The sequence below is a fragment of the Phyllobates terribilis genome, unplaced genomic scaffold, assembly GCF_046119375.1.
Source record: "Phyllobates terribilis strain yellow unplaced genomic scaffold, ASM4611937v1 Scaffold_3__8_contigs__length_932513732, whole genome shotgun sequence".
Taxonomy (NCBI): domain Eukaryota; kingdom Metazoa; phylum Chordata; class Amphibia; order Anura; family Dendrobatidae; genus Phyllobates; species Phyllobates terribilis.
The window spans coordinates 700,153,860-700,177,629 of NW_027362763.1; the positions used below are offsets into that span (position 1 = coordinate 700,153,860).

Sequence of the window (23,770 nt, forward strand, 5' to 3'; positions counted from 1 at the left end):
CATGGTCAGTCGTCCTCTTGGTGAGGACACAGAAGTCTTGCCTGTTAGTAGTTTGGCACGCATGGCTGAGTTCATGTTACGCTGCCTTTCCCATGACCCTTGCATTCTCAAAATTTTGGGTGACAGTCATTACTGGTTGGTGGCACTTCTAGACCCATGCTACAAGGAGAACTTTATATCTCTTATTCCTGAGGCGGACAAGTCTACAAAAATGGGGCAGTACCAGAAGGCCCTTGTTGCAGAACTATTAAAAAAATTCCCATCTGAAAACGCTGGCGGCAGAGGTCACAATTCGTTGGATAACCAAGAAGTACAGACGAGAGAGACACAACTCCAATCCAGCAGAGGCAGGGGAACACGCCAAAGTTTTGGGAGAATTTTCTCAGCCCCTCGCATCGCACAGGCCCTGAGGCGCGGGGTACTCTCACAAGGAGTGCAAAGTTTGGGAAGATGCTGAGGGAGTACCTTGCTGACCGTACCAACGTCCTCCGTGATTCCTCTGTGCCTTATAATTATTGGGTATCCAAGCTGGATACGTGGAATGAACTGGCTCTCTACGCCTTGGAAGTCCTGGCCTGCCCTGCCGCTAGCATTTTATCAGAGCGGGTTTTTAGTGCCGCTGGTGGAATTACAACTGATAAGTGCATCCGCCTGTCAACTGAAAATGCTGACAGCCTGACTCTTATAAAAATGAACAAGGGCTGGATTGGGCCAGACTTCTCAACACCGCAGCATAACATAAAGCAGCATAACATAAACTCAAATCCAGTGTCTTTTTTTGGGAGGTGTATTCCCATGCACCTTTTCACACCCACACATGGGTATATGACTCGCCCTCTGGGCCGTGGGGTACCCGGAACCGGGCTTCTGTACGATGCTGGGGGTAGTAGTGGCAACCCGATCCCGTGGCTCAGGGTGGTCAGACCAAATTGTGGCAGTCTATCAATCAGTGCTTTAAATGTCCGACTATGCCACCCGTGGATTGCGGTCAGAGATAACCGTGGCTGCGAGGCAGACCGCTGAGGCTGGTGTTGGGGTGCAGCACAGGGGTAAGATAACTCCCCACGGGAAGAGTGTAGCCTCAGGGCAGTGTAAGTGGATGCTGGGGGTGATGGTGCCGGCGCAGCCGAAATCACACAGAGTCCAATGATGCAGTCCAGGGTCTTTTACTCACAGTTGTTATCCAAGTCACTTCTGTCAGCAAGGATTGCCCGCGCCGTGCTGCATCCACCAGGTGAGGAGCTCGGCCAACCCCCAGGCAATTCAGGAGTATGGCACAGGACCCCCTTCTGTCCTTTCTCTGGCCTCTTGTGCCCCACCAGTGTCCTGACTTCTGTCCAGCTACCACGGATCGTGTCGGGTAAGCGTTGGCCTTCACTTCCCGCTATCCTATATGGTGCCTTCCTAGCAGGTTTAGCGGGGGTTCGCACTAAATAAATGGTCACAACCTCCGGTTCTTGGCTGAGGGTAGATTCTCCTCCACCAACTTAGGGCTCCGGTACCTTTCCACAGCCTGACCCTTCCACCCGGTATAATGGGGTCTGCAACGGTTGTTGACCGTTCTGCACACTTAGGGTCCCTTCTGCCTTCTTGTTTCTGGAGCCCTTCCACTCCTCTGTCTCTTCTCCTTCCTTCCTTCTCCTTCTCCTCTTCTCCTCTCTGGCCCTGGCCTTCTCTCTAGGCCTGCCTCGTGGAGCTGAGCTCAGGCTGAGCCGCGGCTCCCTGTCAGCTCTGACTGAACTTCTGCTCTCTTTCTCCCTGACTTAAGATGGCTCCCACCTTTTATCTACTTCTCTGTGTCTGAGCTCAGGTGACCTGCACCCAATGAGCTCCCTCCTGTGCTCCAGAAAAAGTCCCCTTTCTGCTCCTACACCACTGGGTTCTCTCCCCCCTCCCCACTCCAGCCAGGGACATGGTCAGTTGTGCTCGCATCTGGGAGCACCGTCGAGCTGTCCCCCGGAAATGGGGAGTGTATGTGTGTGCAGCTAACTGAGCCCTGGTCCACACTCCATCCTTACCTGGGAATGGAATATCACACCTCTGGTTGAGGTGCAATACCCCTGTAGCAACCGAGCCATCGGGGCGCTACATATACGCTTCCTGTTTTTGTCTGTTTGCTCTTGTCCTCCTCCTTCTCCTCATTCTCATCCTCCACCACCATATCATCAGGGTGACCGTGGTCCGTGATGCCACACACATCATTTTTTTAAAGGGTGTTTATGAGGCCCGTAAAAATATTTTTTTATACAATGTGTTCATGTATACCCCCCAGGGGTAAATGTTTGTCAGCCCATAAGCTTAGTGCATGGGCATTAGAAATATAGGAGACCCGCTCCTTTCTAATGATAACATTTTTTATGAGGCCCTCCTCCACATCTTTTCAAAGGTGCATTGGAGTGCCTCCCAATTTTTGGCAGCCCTTGAATTCATTGCATAGGCCAACACTATGGGAGACCCACTTCCTAATAATGGGAACATTTTTTCATGAGGCCCTCTACGTCTCTTCCAAGGGGCATTGCCGTGCCTCCCAATTTTTTTTCAGCCCTTGCATTCACTGCATAGGCCAACACTAAGGGAGACTCACTTCCTAATAATGGGAACATTGTTTCAGGAGGCCCTCTGACCTCCACATCTCTTCCAAAGGGCTTTGGAGTGCCTCCCAATTTTTGGCAACCCTTGCATTCACTGCATAGGCAAACACAATGGGAGACCCACTTCCTAATAATGGAAACATTGTTTTCAGGAGGTCCTCTGACCTCCACGTCTCTTCCAAGGGGTATTGGAGTGCCTCCAAATTTTTGGCAACCCTTGCATTCACTGCATAGGCAAACACAATGGGAGACTCACTTCCTAATAATGGAAACATTGTTTTAAGGAGGGTCTCTGTCCTCCACGTCTCTTCCAAGGGGCATTGGAGTGCCTCCAAATTTTTGGCAACCCTTGCAATCACTGCATAGGCCAACACAATGGGAGACCCACTTTCCTAATAATGGGAACATTTTTTTTCAGGAGGCCCTCCTCTACGTCTTTTCTAAGGGGCATTGGAGTAGGTCCAAATTTTTGGCAGTCCTTGCATTCACTGCATAGGCAAACAGTATGGGAGACCCACTTCCTAATAATGGGAACATTGTTTTCAGGAGGCCCTCCTCTAAGTCTCTTCAAAGGGGTATTGGGGTGCGTCCAAATTTTCAAAGGGGTATTGGGGTGCGTTCAAATTTTGGGCAGCCCTGCCACTCACTGCATACGCAATAACAGTATAAGAGACCCACTATTTAGTAATAGGAACAACAAAGCACAGCCGGCTGATGGCCCTCTAAGAATAGTGAGAGCCGACTGCTGGCCCTTTAAGAATAGTAAAGGCCGCCTGATGGCCCTATAAAAATAGACTTTGTGACTTTCAGAGTCCCTCCTTTATAAATGAAACAGGATTTGTCTGATCATGTCTCACACACCACATAGCCAGATAGGGTTGTAAAATGTTAAAATGACATCTGGTGAATGCATTTGTCACGGTTGAAAGCAATGCAAAAGTGTAAAAACACATCAAAAACGCTACATGTGAATACAGCCCAAAGTGTGGTGGAGCATTTTTGGTTATTTATTTTGCCTTATATACAAGTCATTACCCTGGAAAGGATGTTCCTTAACATGTTTCTCCGGAAAATCCATTTTGGTTTTGTTTTGTATGTTTTATTGTGAGTCAGTAAAAGTGGCGTAAAACCTCTGACAACATTGCTGACAGCAGTGACCTGGGAGTCAGAAATGCTTCCAGGGGTCTTCCCCATGCTGTTCCCATGTCATTTGAGCACTGTTTCCATCGATTTGGGCAATTTTTTGGCCTCTGCAGACCACCGGGGGGAGCCGCCTGAAAAATGCTCGAGTTTCCCTTAAACTTACATTGGGCTCGTTGCTTGGGTCGAGCACCCGAATATACCAATTTGCTCGACCCGAGCATCGAGCACCCGAGCATTTTAGTGCTCGCCCATCACTAATGTTGATCTAAGTATGAACCATGATGCATGGACTTGCTGCGGGTTTCCTGACTATCAAGACTATTAAGTTCAGGTCAGTAGACCCTCCAATCGGGCCCGTCCTTGCTTCGTGGTCCATAATCAGATCATGATACACGAACGTCTAAATTCGTCCTTAGTGGCACTGGAACTGGTCATCTTCTAATGTAGACCAACTTTTTTAAGGATCAGCAGGTTGTGCATTCAGCCACGATAGTTAGACACCAGCGTTGAATTCAGCTGCACCTTCTGTTTATCAGTACAATTCCTTGCATCCTAATATGATTTCTTTCATCAAAAAATTTTTCAGATCCTCCTCTAATCATTTTCATCAAAACGATTCCCCATGTCCTTCCCTGATCCCTTTTATCAGAACGATTCCTCACATCTTCCTCTTTTCCCTTTCTTTAAAGAATTGCTTAGGTTTACATAATCTCCTTTTGCTGAATGCTTTTTTTCCAATCTAATTCGGATGAGCGAACCCAAACTTACAAGTTCGGTGTTTGTACCGGACAGTTATAGTCCAATGCAAACCACCGAACACGGACTTTGAAATAGGAACCAGAACCCGAACTTCCAGGGGTCCACTCATCCATAGTCCCTAATAAAGTGGCCATTCAGTGTATCTATAATTTTAAACAAAAATAAAAAAAAATCCCAAACATTATTTATTATAAATACGGTAACTACAAGAATTGCAAAACATTTGCTTTTTTCTTTTTAATTTTGCTTATTTCAATTTTTTTATAATAGAAAAATATATAATATTTTTTTTATAATATAATTTTAGCCGTGACTTTGTAAAATGAGCAGACCAAGAATAATAATAAAAAAAAAAAATATGGGAAGCTTAAAAATCCTAAACCAACATTTACAAGCTGTAAAAAAATAACCGCCGGATTTAATTTTTCACTTAAAGAGGTGATTTTCCGTATCGTAATGGTTTTTGAAAATGTACAATTTACAGAAATTGTAGCCTGTAGTATCCGGAATGCTGTTTGGAATGTAATCTAGAAGCGACATAATGATCCTCCAAAGCAATTTTGCACCCCTTAACTAATACATCTGCAGTGTTTATCCATGATCACGGCACCCGCTTGTCTGATAACAATCACAAATGGGAGACAATTCACGTTTCTTTTAAGGTAATATATACCCAACCATTAAATGTACGCTGTTGAATGACTGTGTTGTGGGAGAAAAATCAGGATGTGACAATCATGTAAATATAACTTGCTATTGCTGAGGATTTATTTTATTCTAATAGACACATACTCTCCATTGATTGCTTGCAGCCTTGTAAAATATAAGTACATAATAAACTACGGAGCCATTATTGTTTTTGTTGGGTTTATATCCATAAAACTTCTTAATGCAACTTTGCATGATGTTAAAGAAGGAAAGAAATAAGGTGCACTAATTTCTGATGCTGCTGGCGGGGATTTAGTAAACAAACTTCTTAATTAAATGAAGGTTAAAAAATTGTGGAAAAATGTAAGTTTTTTACGTTTCTTTGTAGCAAAACATTTTAATCATTATATATAAAGTCTTGAGATCCTCATCAATCACTCAAACCACAGGACAGCAGAGTTTAGCTCATGCATGAGCATGCGCACGGATTATGCATGAGCCGCGCACTGCTTGGTATCGAACCCTTTATCATTTTGGCTGAGCCTTTAAAAACGTAGCTAAATTTTTGATCATTTCATATATTTTGTAGCTATTTATAGGTCCTCCTGTGCATTCGTCAGGATCTAGGTCCTGTGAGCCCCACCAATTGTTCAAATCACATAAATGAAAAATTCAGCTCTAGAACGAAAGTGCACATGGCTTATGTTTGAGCAGGCACACTTTCTATAGAGTCCATACCCAAATGGGGGTCTTAGAATCTAGCCTCTCCACTAATCCGCATGAATTTTAAGGGGCTATAGTTTATAAAAAGTATCAAAAAATATGTAATAGTCACCTATACTTTAGAAAACATAAATTTTTGATTGGAGGAAATCTAAATTCCAATAGAGCTGCGCATCTCCTTCATTTTACTAAGGAGCTCATACCATAAAGATTTATAGGGTTCCACTGCACTCCATACCATATCTGTTATTAATATGTTGGTACAGTGATACCTTCAGCCAATACTAGAGGGAGTTGCTGATAAATTGATCATAGGGCTTGAGCAGATGACCGTATTATCGGTACGAGTGTGATCTGTACGATCGGTACGAGTCTATGGGGCTGAGCACTTATCCAATTTTTTGCTCCAACCGAGTCTGTCCAAGGAAAAGATCACAGCATGCACAAGTTTGATCTGATATTCGGATAACTCTTGGTTATGCAAGTTAATGAGTGTGTGAGAAACATTAGACTGTACTCGGATGACATCCTAGTGCAGTCCGATTCCGTGGCTTAATAGAATAGAGAAGATGGAGACATTTTTTTCTTCCATCTTCTCCTCATCCAAGAGACTATGATCACCCTCTGATCAAACTCTGAGCACAGTTTGATCAGAGGGTCATTTGTATAACTTGATATGTTTTTCTTGGGTGACAAAGAATACTCTCGTGTGCACTTAGTTTTAGTGTTATGCAATAAGCATGAACTCTAGTGGTATCTAATGGCAGAGAGAATTCTTTAAGTTAACACTATGAACTTATGCAGGACAGTTGAGGACTTAAATCCTTGTGTCACAACTGTGTCAGGTTTGACAGACAGTCATACGCTGTTTGGTTGTCACTGCGTTTGGCCTTGCAAACATCTTCATTATCCCTCTCCCTTTAGGACCCAGAGGTGATCCTCAAATTGCTTTGGGATTCTACCTTTAGAACCCAGCAGTGATCCTCACCTTCTGCTGCTAATTAGCACGTCCTTACTGTATCCTTAAATACACTCAGTTTCTCCAGAGAGTTGCTGGTGATAGAGTGATTCTAATCTATTCAGGCCTGGAATTCTAATAGTGAGCTAGAATTTTCTTGATGTTCCTTCGTGGATTGTTTTCATGTGCTCTCATGTGTCATCTGGAGGCTAAGTGTTTTCCCTTTTTTGTTTCCCTTGTCTCTACTTTAGTTTACAGTGGGGCTGTCTTAGTGCTCACCCCTCCTCCTCCCTACCTAGGGCCTAGCTATAGGGTTAGCTAAGGCCAGGTTTCCCGCTCAGCGATAGGTGCAGAACCTATATAGGGTCCATAGGGGAGACAGGGTTTGTCGTTTTAGCTGTTTAGGGGTCTCCACTACCCCTTTCCCTACTTGTAGGGCACCCTTCCCCTTTCCTGCCATTATACTCTGGGTTCTCTCCATACCCAGCATGACTTTCTGTTAGGAAAAACCTTTCAGAAAATGCTGAAAAGAATTACATATGCATTTCTGTGTAAAAACAACTAGCTCTGAACATGTTCAGGCTTATGAACGTCTGTTAATCATTTTTTAAAAAGGCCAAGCAGCAGTCAAAAGAAGTCACTGAACCTTTCTTCAGATATATTCCCCTAGGAAGACGCTATGTGATTTACAATACAATTCAATGGGAAAGCTCAAAAGATGCCCAGAAGACGACTGGATGTCTTTTGGAGTGTTTTGCAATTGTTTTTTGCCTAAACAAAATGCTAGAGGTTTCTTCATTATTCAATAGAGAGAAAAAAAAATTAGAGAAAACAACAGTAAAAAAGACTTCTGAAAACCATAGGAAAACCCTCCTAAAAACTGCATGCGGCCAAAACCATAGGAAGAACACTCAGAAACGACTAATAAAAGGACACAAAAAACTCGGAAGGTTCATCTGAGTTTAAAGGGGTTGTCCGGTCCAAATCGATAAGTCTGCAGTCACTCTCTGTGACTGCAAACTTATGAATTCCCCCAGCGCACACACTGTGAGCTGCGGGATTTGCCGGTTTCTCAGTGAGAACCAGAGGGTATATATGCGTTATACATACTCCCGGGCAGTAGATGCGGTCTTGCTTCTATACACTTGTATGGGGTGAGGCGGCGGCGTCTAGTCGGCCAAGCCCACTGGACGGCAGCATCACTAGACGGAGCGTGGCCTCGCTCAATACAAGTGTACTGGACCAGCCTTGCCCGGGAATATGTATAACACATACAAACCCTCCGGTCCTGGCTCAGAAACCGGCAAACACCTGCAGAGCACAGTGCTTGCATTGGGGGGGATTCATAAGTCTGCAGTCACACAGAGTGACTACAGACTTATGGATTTGGACCAGACAACCCCTTTAAAGGCACAGTCTGATGATGATGACAGACGATGATCGTATAGCAGTGCATGGACTGGCCAGCAGCTCTCCAGACCCTGACACGCTCCCGAAAGAAGCTGGCGGTGAAACACGCATTGGGGTGAGGGGACATAGGATCGCTCTCACGGGACGGCTGTACTCTTCACTTGCTGGAATCACCACTCAGTTAATTCATGCCTCTTCTTCGCATTTAGGATTGCAGCTACAGGGTAATATTGTTCCATATTACAAATTGGGATATCTGGCAGCTTTCCCCTACTTAATTATATGCACTTTAATATATTCACCATCTGATTATATACCCTACCTTGGGTTCAATTATTTTGTTGAATATCTGAGCTACTTGATACTTACCTTTTGGTCTGGGCTTTTGCTGTACTGATACTTTGGTACATTTTACTGTGAGAGACTGTGTGTCAGGATATAATCCCTTATGAGGCTGATAGATACCAACTGCACATGACATGACACTTTATTCCAGTTTGCTGCTACAATTCTTGTATTTTGGAGATGTAGTCCTGGTGATTTATTGAAAATTTACGGGGGTCACTGTACCCATATTACTTTCCTGTTTTTCCCTATATTTATTGTACACTGCTCAAAAAAATAAAGGGAACTCTCAAATAACACATCCTAGATCTGAATGAAATATTCTCATTGAATACTTTGTTCTATACAAAGTTGAATGTGCTGACAACAAAATCACACAAAAATCATCAATGGAAATCAAATTTATTAAACAATGGAGGCCTGGATTTGGAGTCACCGCAAAAATTAATGTGGAAAAACACACTACAGGCTGATCCAACTTTGATGTAATGTCCTTAAAACAAGTCAAAATGAGGCTCAGTATTGTGTGTGGCCTCCACGTGCCTGTATGACCTCCCTACAACGCCTGGACATGCTCCTGATGAGGTTGTGGATGGTCTCCCGTGGGATCTCCTCCCAGACGTGCACTAAAGCATCCGCCAACTCCTGGACAGTCTGTGGAGCAACGTGATGTTGGTGGATGGAGCGAGACATGATGTCCCAGATGTGCTCAATCGGATTCAGGTCTGGGGAACGGGCGGGTCAGTCCATAGCTTCAATGCCTTCATCTTGCAGGAACTGCTGACACACTCCAGCCACCTGAGGTCTGGCATTGTCCTGCATTAGGAGGAACCCAGGGCCAACCGCACCAGCATATGGTGGTCTCACAAGGGGTCTGACGAACTCATCTCGGTACCTAATGGCAGTCAGGCTACCTCTGGCTAGCTCATGGAGGGCTGTGCGGCCCTCCAAAGAAATTCCACCCCACACCATTACTGACCCGCTGCCAAACCGGTCATGCTGAAGGATGTTGCAGGCAGCAGATCGCTCTCCACGGCGTCTCCAGACTCTGTCACGTCTGTCACATGTGCTCAGTGTGAACCTGCTTTCATCTGTGAAGAGCACAGGGCGCCAGTGGCGACTTTGCCTATCCTGGTGTTCTGTGGCAAATGCCAAGCGTCCTGCACGGTGTTGGGCTGTGAGCACAACCCCAATCTGTGGATGTCGGGCCCTCATACCACCCTCATGGAGTCGGTTTCTAACCGTTTGTGCAGACACATGTGACGCACCCCTGGGCCTGTGCTGAGTAGCGTTGCGCACGCGGGAGCCTACCCGGAGCCGGATCCGATAGGGGTAGTAGTCTCGTGGCGGTGACCCGGTCCGTGCCCAGGGAGTCAAGCTGAGTGGCAGTCTTTAGCAGTAGATGTTAGAATGTTCGACTACGCCACCCGTTGAATGCGGTCAGGAGACCGCCGCTGCAGGGCAGACCGCTGAGGCCGGTGATACGGTTGTGCAGCGGGGATGGTATAACCCCCAACGGGAGGGGTATGGCCTCAGGGCAGCGGACGGGGATGATGAAACACTCAGAGACGGTGCGGTGTAGTTCAGGGTCTTTACTGGTGGCAAGGTAGACCCTCCCGGAGTACTGGCTAGCGATCGGGGCCTGGTCAGTCCGTGAGCAGATGGAATCTCCCCTGGCCAGGCGGAGTTGTAGGCCTCCCCAACTAATCGTACTCTTCTGGCTACCTTGCTAGAGGCTGATAAAAGTAGCCCACGTCCCTGAGTGTACCGTGTGGTGCTCACCCGTATGGCCGGTGACTCGGGGCCTTTTGGTAGCTTCCGCTCCACGTCGCGGTGCTGGTCCCTTGCGTGTGACCGTGCCTTCGGGTTTCTTGGCCAGAAGACCTGAAATCCCCTGCCGGGCGGTTTCTGCTGCTGGGTAAGGATTAGTCCCCACAGCCTTGGACTCCGGGTCCGGTAAGAACTCTTCAATCAGGGCGAGCTCTACAGCTTCCAGCCCCTGACCTCTTTTAGTACAGCTCCCACAGATCTCCTGATCTTTCTTTCCCTATAGCTGCTCCACTACAGACCAGACTGTGTCTCTGTCTGTGTTCTCTGCTCTTTCTCTACTCTCTAACCCTGCCTCAGCCCCAGCTTTATATAGGGGAAGTTCTTCCCCTCCCAGGACTGGGCAGGAGGTGTGGCATGCATAGGATTCCTGACCAAGAGACCTCCCACCTGCTCTTAGACATAACATTGCTATTACTGTGGAGACCAGACCCCTGGGGTGCCACATTCCCCCCTAGTGAAAGTTAGTACTCCGGGACTAAACATACTTTTGTAAACATAACAAGGTGCAAATAATAACATTCTAATAGAGACAACACCTAAGGTGGTCATGGCGTGTCCGCAACCGGGTGTAACTTTTGAGGAAAACAAGGGTGTCCATTTCACCAACACAGGGAGACGTAACCAGGTAGGGGTCTGTCCTGCCCCGAGTCCTTAACAGTCTTTCAGTCCGTCCTGGGTAACGCTCCAACTATATACACAAAGGATTCCCGGTAAATCCACCAAAGACTCCTATAAATAACACCGGAGAGTTCCACCTGTTGCCGTCGCATCAGTGCCCGGATCTCTTTCTGGAGCACTCGCTGTTGGCCGGAGCTGGCGTTCTTGGCAACCTGCTGTAAAATGAAAATCACCTCTGCAAGACAATTTTCAATCACATTAGTTCCTAGAGTTATCTTTGGGTGACTCTCGCGCTTGTCAATGTCCACAATGATCAGTCCCTGTGCTGCCAGTTCGACTCTACCGATTTTAATGGTCATCTCTTTAAATCCGATCTGCGGCAGGGGTTGACCATTGCTGGCAATAATACTCAAGTCGTCGTCAGGGTAGCGGGTTATATCCGAGTCATTCCAGTACTGCTTGAAGAGCACGTACGGGATGGTGGTGACCTGTGACCCGGTGTCCAGTAGGGCACTCATAGGAATGCCATCCAGTACCACAGGCAAGACTGGACGTCCTCCCACATATTTGTCGCGCCAGTTCGATGGGCCTGGTGATCTTTTTCCTGGGGGTTGGCCCTCTACCCCAGGTTGTGCCAGTTTAAAGGACAGTACCTTGCCATATGTCCGGGTTGATTGCAGCGGCGGCAGATGGGTTGTCCGTCCTCGTTGTATCGGTCGCTGGGTCTTCCTCTGGCCGGTGGGGTCCTCCTTGGTCGACGCCACGGGATGTCCTCCGGTCCGGATGCCAGCTGGATCTTCCCTGGAGTGGAAACCTGTAAAGACTGCACAGTTCGGGTTAGCGCAGCAACGCTTTTAGCTAGCTCTTGGACCTGATGGTGCAGGTCTGGAGCCGGGTCATTGTTCCAAGCCTGCGCATCAGCCCCCACAGGCCCTGCCGACAAGGGCGCCGCCTCCTGGTGGTAAGTGATAGCTGGGCGCCTGTGGGTCACAACGCCACCCGGTGCCGGTTCTCGGAGCACCCGGATGGCTCTGTCCTTGAACTGTGCAAAGTCCAGATGAGGATCCTGTAAGGCTATGGCCCGCAACTGGGTTCGGTGGACATTGCAATATAGTCCCTCTATAAATTGTTCGGTCAACAGCCTGTCCTCGTTTCCCACGCCGTCAGGGTCGGTCTGCTTAATGGCTCTCAGGGCCTCTTGTAGGTTTAGTGCATAGTCCCTTATACTCTCATGTGCTCGCTGCTTGCACCCATAGAATTTAAGCTTAATCTTGGCTGAGGTGCGGGTATCAAAGGTGTCCCTCAGCCGGGTTAGTATTCCCGCGACTGTCCTCCTCCCAGGTGGCCAGGATTTTACCTCCCTTTGGGCTGCCCCGGTTAGTTGGGCCACCAGGATGCTCACTTTTTGCTCTTCTGTGAGGGGGTACACCTGGAAGAGGCTATCCAGCTTTTCTCTAAAGTCATTCAGGGTATGTGACTCCCCTGAGTACTGGGGTAGCCAGGCTGCCCCCGGGATATAGGGCATCGTGAAAGGCATGACCGCAGCAGCGGTGGCGCTGGCGGTGGCTGCGGCAGTGAAGCTCTCCTCCGTATCCGACATCTTCCTCCCCCCTAGTGGACCGTGGCCTACCTTGCGATGATCCTCTTCCGTAGGCCGCGGCTCTGCAGTGGATCGTCAGGGTCGAGGACCTTCCGTTGCGCTCCTATGACGTCGGCGTCTGCTGGGCTCCTTCCAGGACCTTACGCAACGTCCGGACGTGAGGCGGGGCTTCAGTTCTCGCGGGCTTTTCGGAGTCCACGCCCCTCTTCTTCCCGCGCGGCGTCTTCAAGATGGCGTCCAACGACGGGAAAACTCCACGGATGGCGGGAAGAAGGCAGAAGATGGCGTCCAACGGCGGGAAAACTCCACGGATGGCGGGAAGAAGGTAGAAGATGGCGTCGGATGGCGGGAATCTTCACCACAGGTAAGTTGAAAAGTCTCTTTTTCAGGCACGCAGTACCCGGTGGTTGCGGGCACGAAATCCTGCCGACTACGCCAAAGTTGACGCACCCCTGGGCCTGTGCTGAGTAGCGTTGCGCACGCGGGAGCCTACCCGGAGCCGGATCCGATAGGGATAGTAGTCTCGTGGCGGTGACCCGGTCCGTGCCCAGGGAGTCAAGCTGAGTGGCAGTCTTTAGCAGTAGATGTTAGAATGTTCGACTACGCCACCCGTTGAATGCGGTCAGGAGACCGCCGCTGCAGGGCAGACCGCTGAGGCCGGTGATACGGTTGTGCAGCGGGGATGGTATAACCCCCAACGGGAGGGGTATGGCCTCAGGGCAGCGGACGTGGATGATGAAACACTCAGAGACGGTGCGGTGTAGTTCAGGGTCTTTACTGGTGGCAAGGTAGACCCTCCCGGAGTACTGGCTAGCGATCGGGGCCTGGTCAGTCCGTGAGCAGATGGAATCTCCCCTGGCCAGGCGGAGTTGTAGGCCTCCCCAACTAATCGTACTCTTCTGGCTACCTTGCTAGAGGCTGATAAAAGTAGCCCACGTCCCTGAGTGTACCGTGTGGTGCTCACCCGTATGGCCGGTGACTCGGGGCCTTTTGGTAGCTTCCGCTCCACGTCGCGGTGCTGGTCCCTTGCGTGTGACCGTGCCTTCGGGTTTCTTGGCCAGAGGACCTGAAATCCCCTGCCGGGCGGTTTCTGCTGCTGGGTAAGGATTAGTCCCCACAGCCTCGGACTCCGGGTCCGGTAAGAACTCTTCAATCAGGGCGAGCTCTACAGCTTCCAGCCCCTGACCTCTTTTAGTACAGCTCCCACAGAGCTCCTGATCTTTCTTTCCCTATAGCTGCTCCACTACAGACCAGACTGTGTCTCTGTCTGTGTTCTCTGCTCTTTCTCTACTCTCTAACCCTGCCTCAGCCCTAGCTTTATATAGGGGAAGTTCTTCCCCTCCCAGGACTGGGCAGGAGGTGTGGCATGCATAGGATTCCTGACCAAGAGACCTCCCACCTGCTCTTAGACATAACATTGCTATTACTGTGGAGACCAGACCCCTGGGGTGCCACACATGCACATTTGTGGCCTGCTAGAGGTCAGTTTGCAGGGATCTGGCAGTGCTCCTCCTGTTCCTACTTGCACAAAGGTGGAGGTAGCGGTCCTGCTGCTGGGTTGTTGCCCTCCTACGGCCCCCTCCACATCTCCTGGTGTACTGACCTGTCTCCTGGTAGTGCCTCCAGCCTCTGGACACTACGCTGACAGACACAGCAAACCTTCTTGCCACAGCTCGCATTGATGTGCCATCCTGGATGAGCGGCACTACCTGAGCAACTTCTGTGGGTTGTAGAGTCCATCTCATGCTACCACGAGTGTGAAAACACAACCAACATTCAAAAGTAACCAAAACATCAGCCAGAAAGCATTGGTGCTGAGATGTGGGTCTTCGGTCCCCACCTGCAGAACCACTCCTTTATTGAGGGTGTCTTGATAATTGCCAATAATTTCCATCTATTGTCTATTCCATTTGCACAACAGCATGTGAAATTGATTGTCAATCAGTGTTGCTTCCTAAGTGGACAGTTTGATTTCACAGAAGTTTGATTTACTTGGAGTTATATTCTGTTGTTTAAGTGTTCCCTTTATTTTTTTGAGCAGTGTATATACTGCTTTTTTAATATGATTTTGATAATCTTCAATAAAATTTGTGATTTTATATGATGGATCTCTCCATTGCCCTTTCTTATATACCTTGAGTTAGAGCAAATTGTTGTTTGATTTCTAAGCAGCTGTCACGCTCAGGTCAGGAAAGCCACCGGTCAGTCCGAGGATTGCGACTCCTTCACCGTTTGTGTTGTACAACCGACTGACTGCCCCCTAAAAGAAGATCCTAATTGACACAACACCTATAAATATGTTCTATACATTTAAGCAGCGCACTTTATTAAAACTTTAAAAATCAAAAGTATAGTAGCAGAAGTCGGAGGTTAGATGTTAAAAAAGATGTTTCAACGTTTAAACTTTGATTTCAAATACTATCATCTCATGACCAAAGTAGAGTTTCCACCAAGTAGGGATCAATAATAATAATGTCTGAATTTCTGTTGATATTTTATATGTTTCTTTTCCCTTTGGGGACAGGTACACTATACCAAGATAGGTTTCTTCATCAATGGGCCTGAAGAAGATCTCACACCATTTGATACAAGATTTATTATTGATCCCATTGCTGAACCTGATGCTGGGAGTTTTTTAAGACTTGGGCAAAGTATGAATGGTATGTATTATATAACCCTTTCTACTACAAGCTCACTCTATATAGCTAACCAATATTGTAATTATATGCTGGAAGCATAGCTCATGGAATAGGTGATGTTGTTTGTGGGATAGTCCTTTTAATAAAAGTGAGTCAGATACTTCTATAGTGCTCTTTAGAAAACCCCTCCCGGGTTTGCCAGTTTACCAGCCATTGTGAACTATTCCAACCATTGGTGTAGTCCCAGGTGGTCTAGAGTGATAAAGGGTTTACTGACAATGCTCCAGGTGGTTTAGAGTAGTTGGTAAGTTTATTATGACATGTCTGTTTTCTAGGGTAGAAAATGGCAACTGTAGTGGTCTAGTACAGTGAAGAGGCTTATACTGCATCCCTGGTGGGCTAGTGATTTAAAGGTATACATTTCTGCATACCTGTTGGTTTACACTGTGTTCCAAATTATTATGCAAATAATATTTTCTCAGATTTTCCCAAATTACCTATATGAATTGCAGTCATTGTAATTTTCCAGTCAAATAACTATTAGAGTACAATTGAAAGGTTTTTGTACAAACTGCCTATAACAGTATATTTAAAAAAAAATAAAAAACTCAAACTGCACTCAAAATGCATGTTCCAAATTATTATGCACAGCAGAGTTTTCAACCTTTTCATTTTAATAAAGAACAAAAAAATGGTCATTTTTGAAATTATAAGCATTAGCAGGTTATTACAAACTGAAATCAAATAGTTTTCAACTCAAAACTTTATTCTAGGTGATGTTATATTTGCACATAGGACCCCTTGTTCGAAAGGAGCTTCTGAACTCTCTCTTCTCCATTGAATTTGTCAGGTTTTGGATGGTTTCTGCTTTAATTGTTTTGCATGAGGACAGAATACCCTCCCAGAGCTGTTGCTTAGATGTGAACTGCCTCCCGCCATCATAGACACTCCTTTTGATGATGCTCCAGAGGTTCTCAATGGGGTTGAGGTCAGGGGAGCATGGGTGCCACACCATAAGTTTGTCCCCTTTTATGCCCATAGCAGCCAGAGATGCAGATGTGTTATGTGCAGCATGAGACGGGGCAATATCATGCATGAAAATGATCTTGCTGCAGAATGCACGGTTCTTCTTCTTGAACCATGGAAGGAAGTGTTGTTTGAGAAACTCAACATACATTATGGAGTTCATCTTTAACCCTTCAGGGATCCTAAAAGGGCCGACAATCTCTCTCCCAAAGATTCCAGCCCAAAACATTACTCCACCTCCTCCTTCTTAGCGCCGTAGCCATGTTTGCATGGGGTGTCCATCAACCAGCCATCCTCCACTCCATCCATCTGGACCATCGAGATCATTTCATGCATGATAATGCCCCGTCTCATGCTGCACATAACACATCTGCATCTCTGGCTGCTATGGGCATAAAAGGGGACAAACTTATGGTGTGGCACCCATGCTCCCCTGACCTCAACCCCATTGAGAACCTCTGGAGCATCATCAAAAGGAGTGTCTATGATGGCGGGAGGCAGTTCACATCTAAGCAACAGCTCTGGGAGGGTATTCTGTCCTCATGCAAATCAATTAAAGCAGAAACCATACAAAACCTGACAAATTCAACGGACGAGAGAGTTCAGAAGCTCCTTTCGAACAAGGGGTCCTATGTGCAAATGTTACATCACCTAGTATAAAGTTTTGAGTTGAAAACTGTTTGATTTCAGTTTGTAATAACCTGCTAATGCTTATGACGCGCCCCCTGGGCCTGTGCTGTGCAGGAGATACCCGGAGCCGGATCGCTGGGGGTTGTAGTCTCAGTGTGGCGGTGACCCGGTCCGTGCCCAGGGCGGTCAAACCAGTGGCAGTCTATTGGTATTGTAATTGTCCGACTACGCCACCCGTGGATTGCGGTCAGTGGGGACCGCCGCTGCGCTGCAGACCGCTGAGGCTGATGTTATATGCGCAGCCAAGAATGGGATGACTCCCCACCGGAGAAGAATTGCCTCAGGGCAGCTAATGTGGATGATGGGAGTGATGGTGTGAGCATCTCAGTAGTAATGGTGCTGGTGCGGCGATGAAACACAGAGACGTGTGGTGCAGTTCAGGGTCTTTACTGATGGTATAAAGCAGACCCTCCCGGGAGTACTGGTTAGCAGTAGGGGCCTGGTCAGTCTGTGAGCAAGCAGGATCTCCCCTGGCCAGGTGGAGTTGTATGCCTCCCCGACTATCTGCACTCTTTCCTGGCTACCTTGCTCTATGCGGGTAGAAGTAGCCCACATCCCTGAGTATACCGTGTGGTGCTCACCCGTATGGCCGGTGACTTGGGGCCTTCCGTTAGCCTCCGCTTCACGATGGCGGTGCTGGTCCCTTGCTTGTGACCGTGCCTTCGGGTTTCTAAGGCCAGAGGACATGGAATCCCCTGCCGGTTGGATTCTGCTGCTGGACCTGGATGTCCCCACACCCTGCGGACTCCGTGTCCGGGTTAGTGTCTTCAGCCAAGTTGAGCTATCTAGCTTCCAGCCTCTGGCACTCACTCCTGCTCCTACAGAGCTCCTGTTGTCACTTTCCCTGTGTCTGGAACTTCACTCCAGGCTCTGACTAACTTAATCCCGCCCCAGACCCAGTTTATAAGGGCAGATTCCTCCCCTCCCAGGTCTGGGTGGGCCGTGTTGCATGCTTAGGGCTCTTGACCAGAGAAACCTCCCACTTGCTCTCAGACATAATATCTCTATTACTGTGGTAACCAAACCCCTGGGGTGCCACATTCCCCCCTAGTAAATTTTAGTACTCCGGGACTAAACACATTTTTTTTAAAGAAACATAAATACAGGGTATAACAATAACACAATAACATATTTACAAGAAGCTTAGTTCTTTAAAGGTCACGGCGTGTCCGCAACCGGGTGTCCATATCACCCAAGGTGAAGTTTGTGAAACTAGAGGGTGTCCATGTCACCCAAGGTGAAGCTTTAAGCGAAGTAGGGGACCTGTCCAAAGCAAACCCCTTGCGTTGGCCCTGGGCGTGGCTGCAAGGCTGAAGCTAGCTACTTTGGACCGCAAGTAGGCCATGCCAGACAGGTTTTCTTTTCCGCGGCCGTCTTCGCAAGAGGCACCAAGATGCAACTATCTACAAGAATTGTTCCAGTTATCCAGTGTCCATAACCTGTTAGTCCATAGAAATCTGCAGGGTAACTGAGAAACATAATTAATAACAGGCAACAAACATAAACCATAAACATTTTCAAGAAACAGGTAAATTCACAGTGCATTAGTTTAGATTTTCCAGCGAGCGGGCATCTGACCTCTAGTGACTCTAGTGGACCTACGGAGCTCACTAACTGGTCCTGCACTACAGGGTGTAGGAGGTGTTATGGGTAAGCTGGGCAGCTGTCTGCGTACTCTTTGGCTCACTAGGGGCACGGCAGGCTCACTACTAGCAGAGGGTTGATTCTCCTGTGCTGCTGGTATGGATTCTTCTGCCTCCTGGGCCGACTGCTCTTCCAGCTCTACCTGGTCTTCTGTAGGCACTTGAGGGGCTGGCTGGAGAAAGGTGAGGACGGGCACCACGATAGCGTTGTTTACTTGTGTCCAGGACCGGGGAAAGTCTCCGAGTACGGTGCTGATCATTTCCTCCTTTTCCTCTACGGGTTGAGGGTCTTCCTGATCTTCATCCGTGCTTTGCAACTTTTCGGGGCACTTTTTCAGGTGGTCTCTGGAGACAGTGGCTGTGGTCTCTCCTCCATCCTTGCTGATGACATACACCTTTGAATTATTGTGGCTTGAGGGCAGTACGGTGTACGGGTCCTTTTCCCACTGGTCGTCCAACTTATGGAGCCGCCTTTTTCTTTTCAAGACCTGCTCTCCAGGTACCAGGGGAACAGCGGGAGCATGTTGGTTATAAGTCCTCTCCTGCCTTTCTCTTGATTGGCAGAGACTTCGCTCGACGCTCTCCTGTACTTTCCGGTACTGCTGCTGCCGTTCTGTATCCCAGTCTGCCTCTGGCGAGGTGTCCTCGGGTATCAGGACTCCCATATCCAGGTCAACAGGCAGCTTACCAGGTCTTGCTCGCATTAGGTAAGCCAGGGTACAGTTGGTGGAACCTACCGGGATGTGGTTATACAGGTCCACCAGATCGGGCAGTTTCTCAGGCCACAGACTGCGTTCTTCCAGGGGCAATGTTTTTAGCAGATCTATCACCACCTGGTTCATCTTCTCGCAGAGTCCATTGGTTTGGGGGTGATAGGGCGTTGTTCTTATCTTCTTGCAGCCATACAGGTTGCAGAACTCCTGGAAGACCTCCGCTTCGAAGGCTGGTCCTTGGTCCATCAGCACTTGGTCTGGGTACCCGTGTGGGCGGCAGAAGTGCAGCTGTAAGGCTCTAGCTGCTGTTTGTGCTGTTAAGTCTTTGACGGGGACCACCACTAGGAATCGGGAGTAGTGATCCACGATGGTTAGGGCGTAGACATACCCGCTTCTGCTTGGAGCCAGTTTAACATGGTCCAAAGCGACCAGTTCCAGCGGCTGCCTGGTGATGATGGGCTGCAGGGGAGTCCTCTGGCTGGCACGGTCCCTTCTTCTTAGATTGCATGGGCCACAGTCTCTACACCACCTCTCAATGGCTCCTCTCATGCCTATCCAGTAGAACCGTTCACGCAGCAGGAACTCCAGCTTCTTCCATCTGAAGTGCCCTGCCCCATTGTGGTAGGCCTCCAGCACCATAGCTGCGTCCCGTCTCGGTACCACCACCTGCCAGATCAGTTCATGTGTCCGGGAATTGACCATTCTGCGGCACAACTTCTCCTTGTAGAGGAACAGTCTGCTCTTTTCCGTCCACAGTTGCTTGGTCTCTTCCGGAGCGTCTGGGTCCGGGCGGGCGTCAGCCTGGGTCAGCATTTCCTTTACCAGACGGACTGCGGGGTCACTGTCTTGCGTCTCCGCCCAGTTGTAGTGGGGTAAGGGGTTGAACGTAGCGGATCGCTGGCCCCTCACACGGTGGGAATACTGGGTAATCCCATGACGGTGAAACGCAGGGAGTTCAATCTCTTCCAATTCTTCAGGATTCTCCCCTTCGTCCGGTAGGTTTGGCATCCTGGACAGGGCGTCTGCGTTGGTATTGGAGCGTCCTGCCCGGTATTTGATCGTGAACTCAAAATTGGACAGGCGGGCCATCCATCTCTGCTCCAGGGCACCCAGTCTTGCAGTGTCCAGGTGTGTCAACGGGTTGTTGTCCGTGTACACGGTGAACCTGGAAGAGGCAAGGTAATGCTTGAAACGTTCGGTTACTGCCCACACCACTGCCAGGAACTCTAGCTTGAACGAGCTGTAATTCTCAGGGTTTCTTTCCGTGGGTCGCAGTTTTCGGCTGGCGTAAGCAATTACCCGTTCTCTCCCCTGCTGGATCTGGGACAGTACGGCTCCTAGCCCGATGTTGCTTGCGTCCGTGTAGGAGGATAAAGGGCTGGCTGTAATCAGGGTACGCCAGGATTTCATCCCCCGTGAGGGCCATCTTCAACTGGCGGAAGGACTCCTCTTCCAGCTTTTCCCATTTGAAGGGTGGCTTCTGGTTTTTGGCCTTCCTGGACTGGCCTATCAGGAGGTCCTGCATAGGAGCTGCCTTCTTGGTAAAACCGGGAATGAATCTTCGGTAGTAGCCTACCAACCTGAGGAACTGCCGCACTTCCTTTATGCTGGATGGTCTTGGCCAGTCCTTAATCACGGTGATCTTGTCAGAGTCGGGGGCTACTCCGTCAGCACTCACCACGTGTCCCAGGTACTGTACCTTTGGCTTCAGTAGATGACACTTCGAGGGTTTTACCTTTAGGCCATAGTTTGCCAGGGCTTCAAACACTTCTGCCAGGTGTTCCAGATGGTCCTCATAGGTCTTGGAATAGACGATGACGTCGTCCAGGTATAATAGGACCGTCTCGAAGTTCCGGTGTCCCAGACAGCATTCCATCAACCGTTGGAAGGTTCCTGGTGCGTTGCAGAGCCCGAACGGCATACAGTTAAATTCTCTGAGTCCCATCGGGGTGGTGAATGCGGTCTTCTCCCGGTCCGCCTCTGCTACAGGAACCTGCCAGTACCCGCTAGTGAGATCCAAAGTAGAGAAGAAGTTAGCAGATTTTAATGCAGCTAAGGACTCTGCTATCCTTGCTATCTTTGTGTGTGATACGGTTGACCTTCCTGTAGTCTACACACATTCTCATGGTGTTATCTTTCTTTTTCACTAAGACTAGTGGAGCTGCCCAGGGGCTACAGCTGTCCCTGATTACCCCAGCCTCCTTCATGTCTTTTAACATCCCCTTGGCGTGTTGATAGTGTGCAGGCGGTACGGGTCGGTATCTCTCCTTTATGGGAGGATGGTCTCCCGTGGGGATGTGATGTTCTACCCCCTTTACTCGCCCAAAGTCTAGCGGGTGTTTACTAAACACTCTCTCGTACTCTTGAACCACCCGATAGACTCCCTGTTTTTGGTGTGAGGGAGTGGAGTCAGTACCCAAATGCAGTTGCTGACACCAGTCCTCCATTGGTTTCTTAGAGCCGTTACCTTCCTCTGGTTGAGATGGAGGCAAGGGTTCCACGGCCTGTACAGAGTTCTGGTTGATGGTGAACAATTTGGCTAGCGTGGCATACCGGGGCAGGTATACTTCTCTCTCCCCGATATTTATGATGCGGACGGGCACCCTCCCATGGCGTACATCGACCACCCCCCGTGCTGTCAAAATGGTGGGCCTACTGTCTGAGTAGACGGGTTCTACCATTGCTTGGTAGTCTCTACCTCTTAGACCAATAGCTGCCCCGCACCAAATCATCATCTCACTTTTTGGGGGCATGGCAATAGGGAACGGGTCACACATTCTCACGCTACCTATCTCACCACCAGATAGTTCCACTTGTTGCCGCTTCATCAGTGCCCGGATCTCTTTTTGGAGCACACGCTGCTGGCTGGAACTGGCGTTCTTGGCAACCTGTTGCAAAATAAGAATCACCTCTGCAAGACAGTTTTCGATTACGTTAGTACCTAGGGTTATTTTTGGGTGACTCTCGCGACGGTCAATGTCCACAATGATCAGTCCTTGTACCGGCAGTTCAACTTTACCGACCTTGATGGTCACTTCCTTAAATACTATCTGTGGCACGGGCTGACCATTGCTGGCTATAATGCTCAGGTCGTCATCTGGGTAGCGGGTTATGTCCGAGTCATTCCAGTACCGCTTGAAGAGCACGTACGGGATTGTGGTGACCTGTGACCCGGTGTCTAGTAGGGCACTCATAGGAATGCCATCCAGTACCACAGGCAAGACCGGACATCCCCCTACGTATTTGTCACGCCAGTTCGATGGGCCTGATGATCTTATGCCTGGGGGTTGGCCCTCTACCCCAGGTTGTGCCCGTTTAAATGACAGTACCTTGCCATATGTCCGGGTTGATTGCAGCGGCGGCAGATGGGTCGTCCGTCCTCGTTGTATCTGTCGCTAGGTCTTCCTCTGGCCGGAGGGGTCCTCCTCAGTCGGCGCCACGGGACGTCCTCCGGTCCGGATGCCAGCTGGATCTTTCCTGGAGAAGAGACCTGTAAAGACTGCACAGTTCTGGTTAGCGCGGCAATGCTCTTAGTCAGCTCTTGGACCTGATGGTGCAGGTCTGTTGCCGGGTCATTGTTCAAAGCCTGCGTATCAGCTCCCACAGGCCCTGCAGACAAGGGCGCCGCGTCCTGGTGATAAGTGATAGCAGGGCGCCTGTGGGTCACAGCGCCACCTGGTGCTGGTTCTCGGAGCACCCGGATGGCTCTGTCCTTGAACTGTGCAAAGTCCAGGTCAGGGTCCTGTAAGGCCATTGCCTGCAACTGGGTTCGGTGGGCATTGCACAGTAGACCCTCAATAAATTGTTCGGTCAGCAGCTTGTCTTCATTTCCCATGCTGTCAGGGTCTGCCTGCTTAATGGCTCTCAGGGCCTCTTGTAGGTTTAGAGCATAGTCTCTTATACTTTCGTGTGCCCGTTGTTTGCACCCGTAAAATCTGAGCTTTATTTCGGCTGAGGTGCAGGTGTCAAAGGTGTCTTTCAGCCGGGCTAGTATCTCTCTGACAGTCCTCTTCTTCCCAGGTGACCAGGACTTTACCTCCCTTTGGGCTGCCCCGATTAGCTGGGCCACCAGGATGCTCACTTTTTGCTCTTCCATGAGGGGGTATAACTGGAAGAGGCTATCAAGTCTTTCCCTAAAGTCACTCAGGGTATGTGACTCCCCTGAGTACTGGGTTAGCCAGGTTGCCCCCGGGATATAGGGCATGGTGAAGGGCATGACTGCAGCAGCGGTTGCGCTGGCGGCCGGTGTGGCGGTGGAGCTCCCCTCGGTGTCCGACATCCTTCTTCCCCCCTAGTGGACCGTGGCCTACCTTGCGATGCTCTTCTTCCGTAGACCGCGGCTCCGCAGTCGATCGTCGGGGTTGAGGACCTGGCGTCGCGCTCCGATGACGTCAGCGTCGCTCTTCCTTCCTTCCAGGACCTTACGCAGCGTCG

The 23,770-nt window shown here is 49.1% G+C and overlaps 1 protein-coding gene across 1 annotated transcript in view; it reads left to right on the forward strand.

Moving 5' to 3' along the window:
- USH2A (usherin) overlaps positions 1–23,770 on the forward strand; it is a 461,796-nt gene that overhangs the window by 85,566 nt on the left and 352,460 nt on the right. Inside the window, exon 3 of the mRNA XM_073673580.1 lies at positions 15,150–15,285. Within this exon, the coding sequence (XP_073529681.1) occupies positions 15,150–15,285 (136 nt within the window). The remainder of the gene's footprint in view (positions 1–15,149; positions 15,286–23,770) is intronic.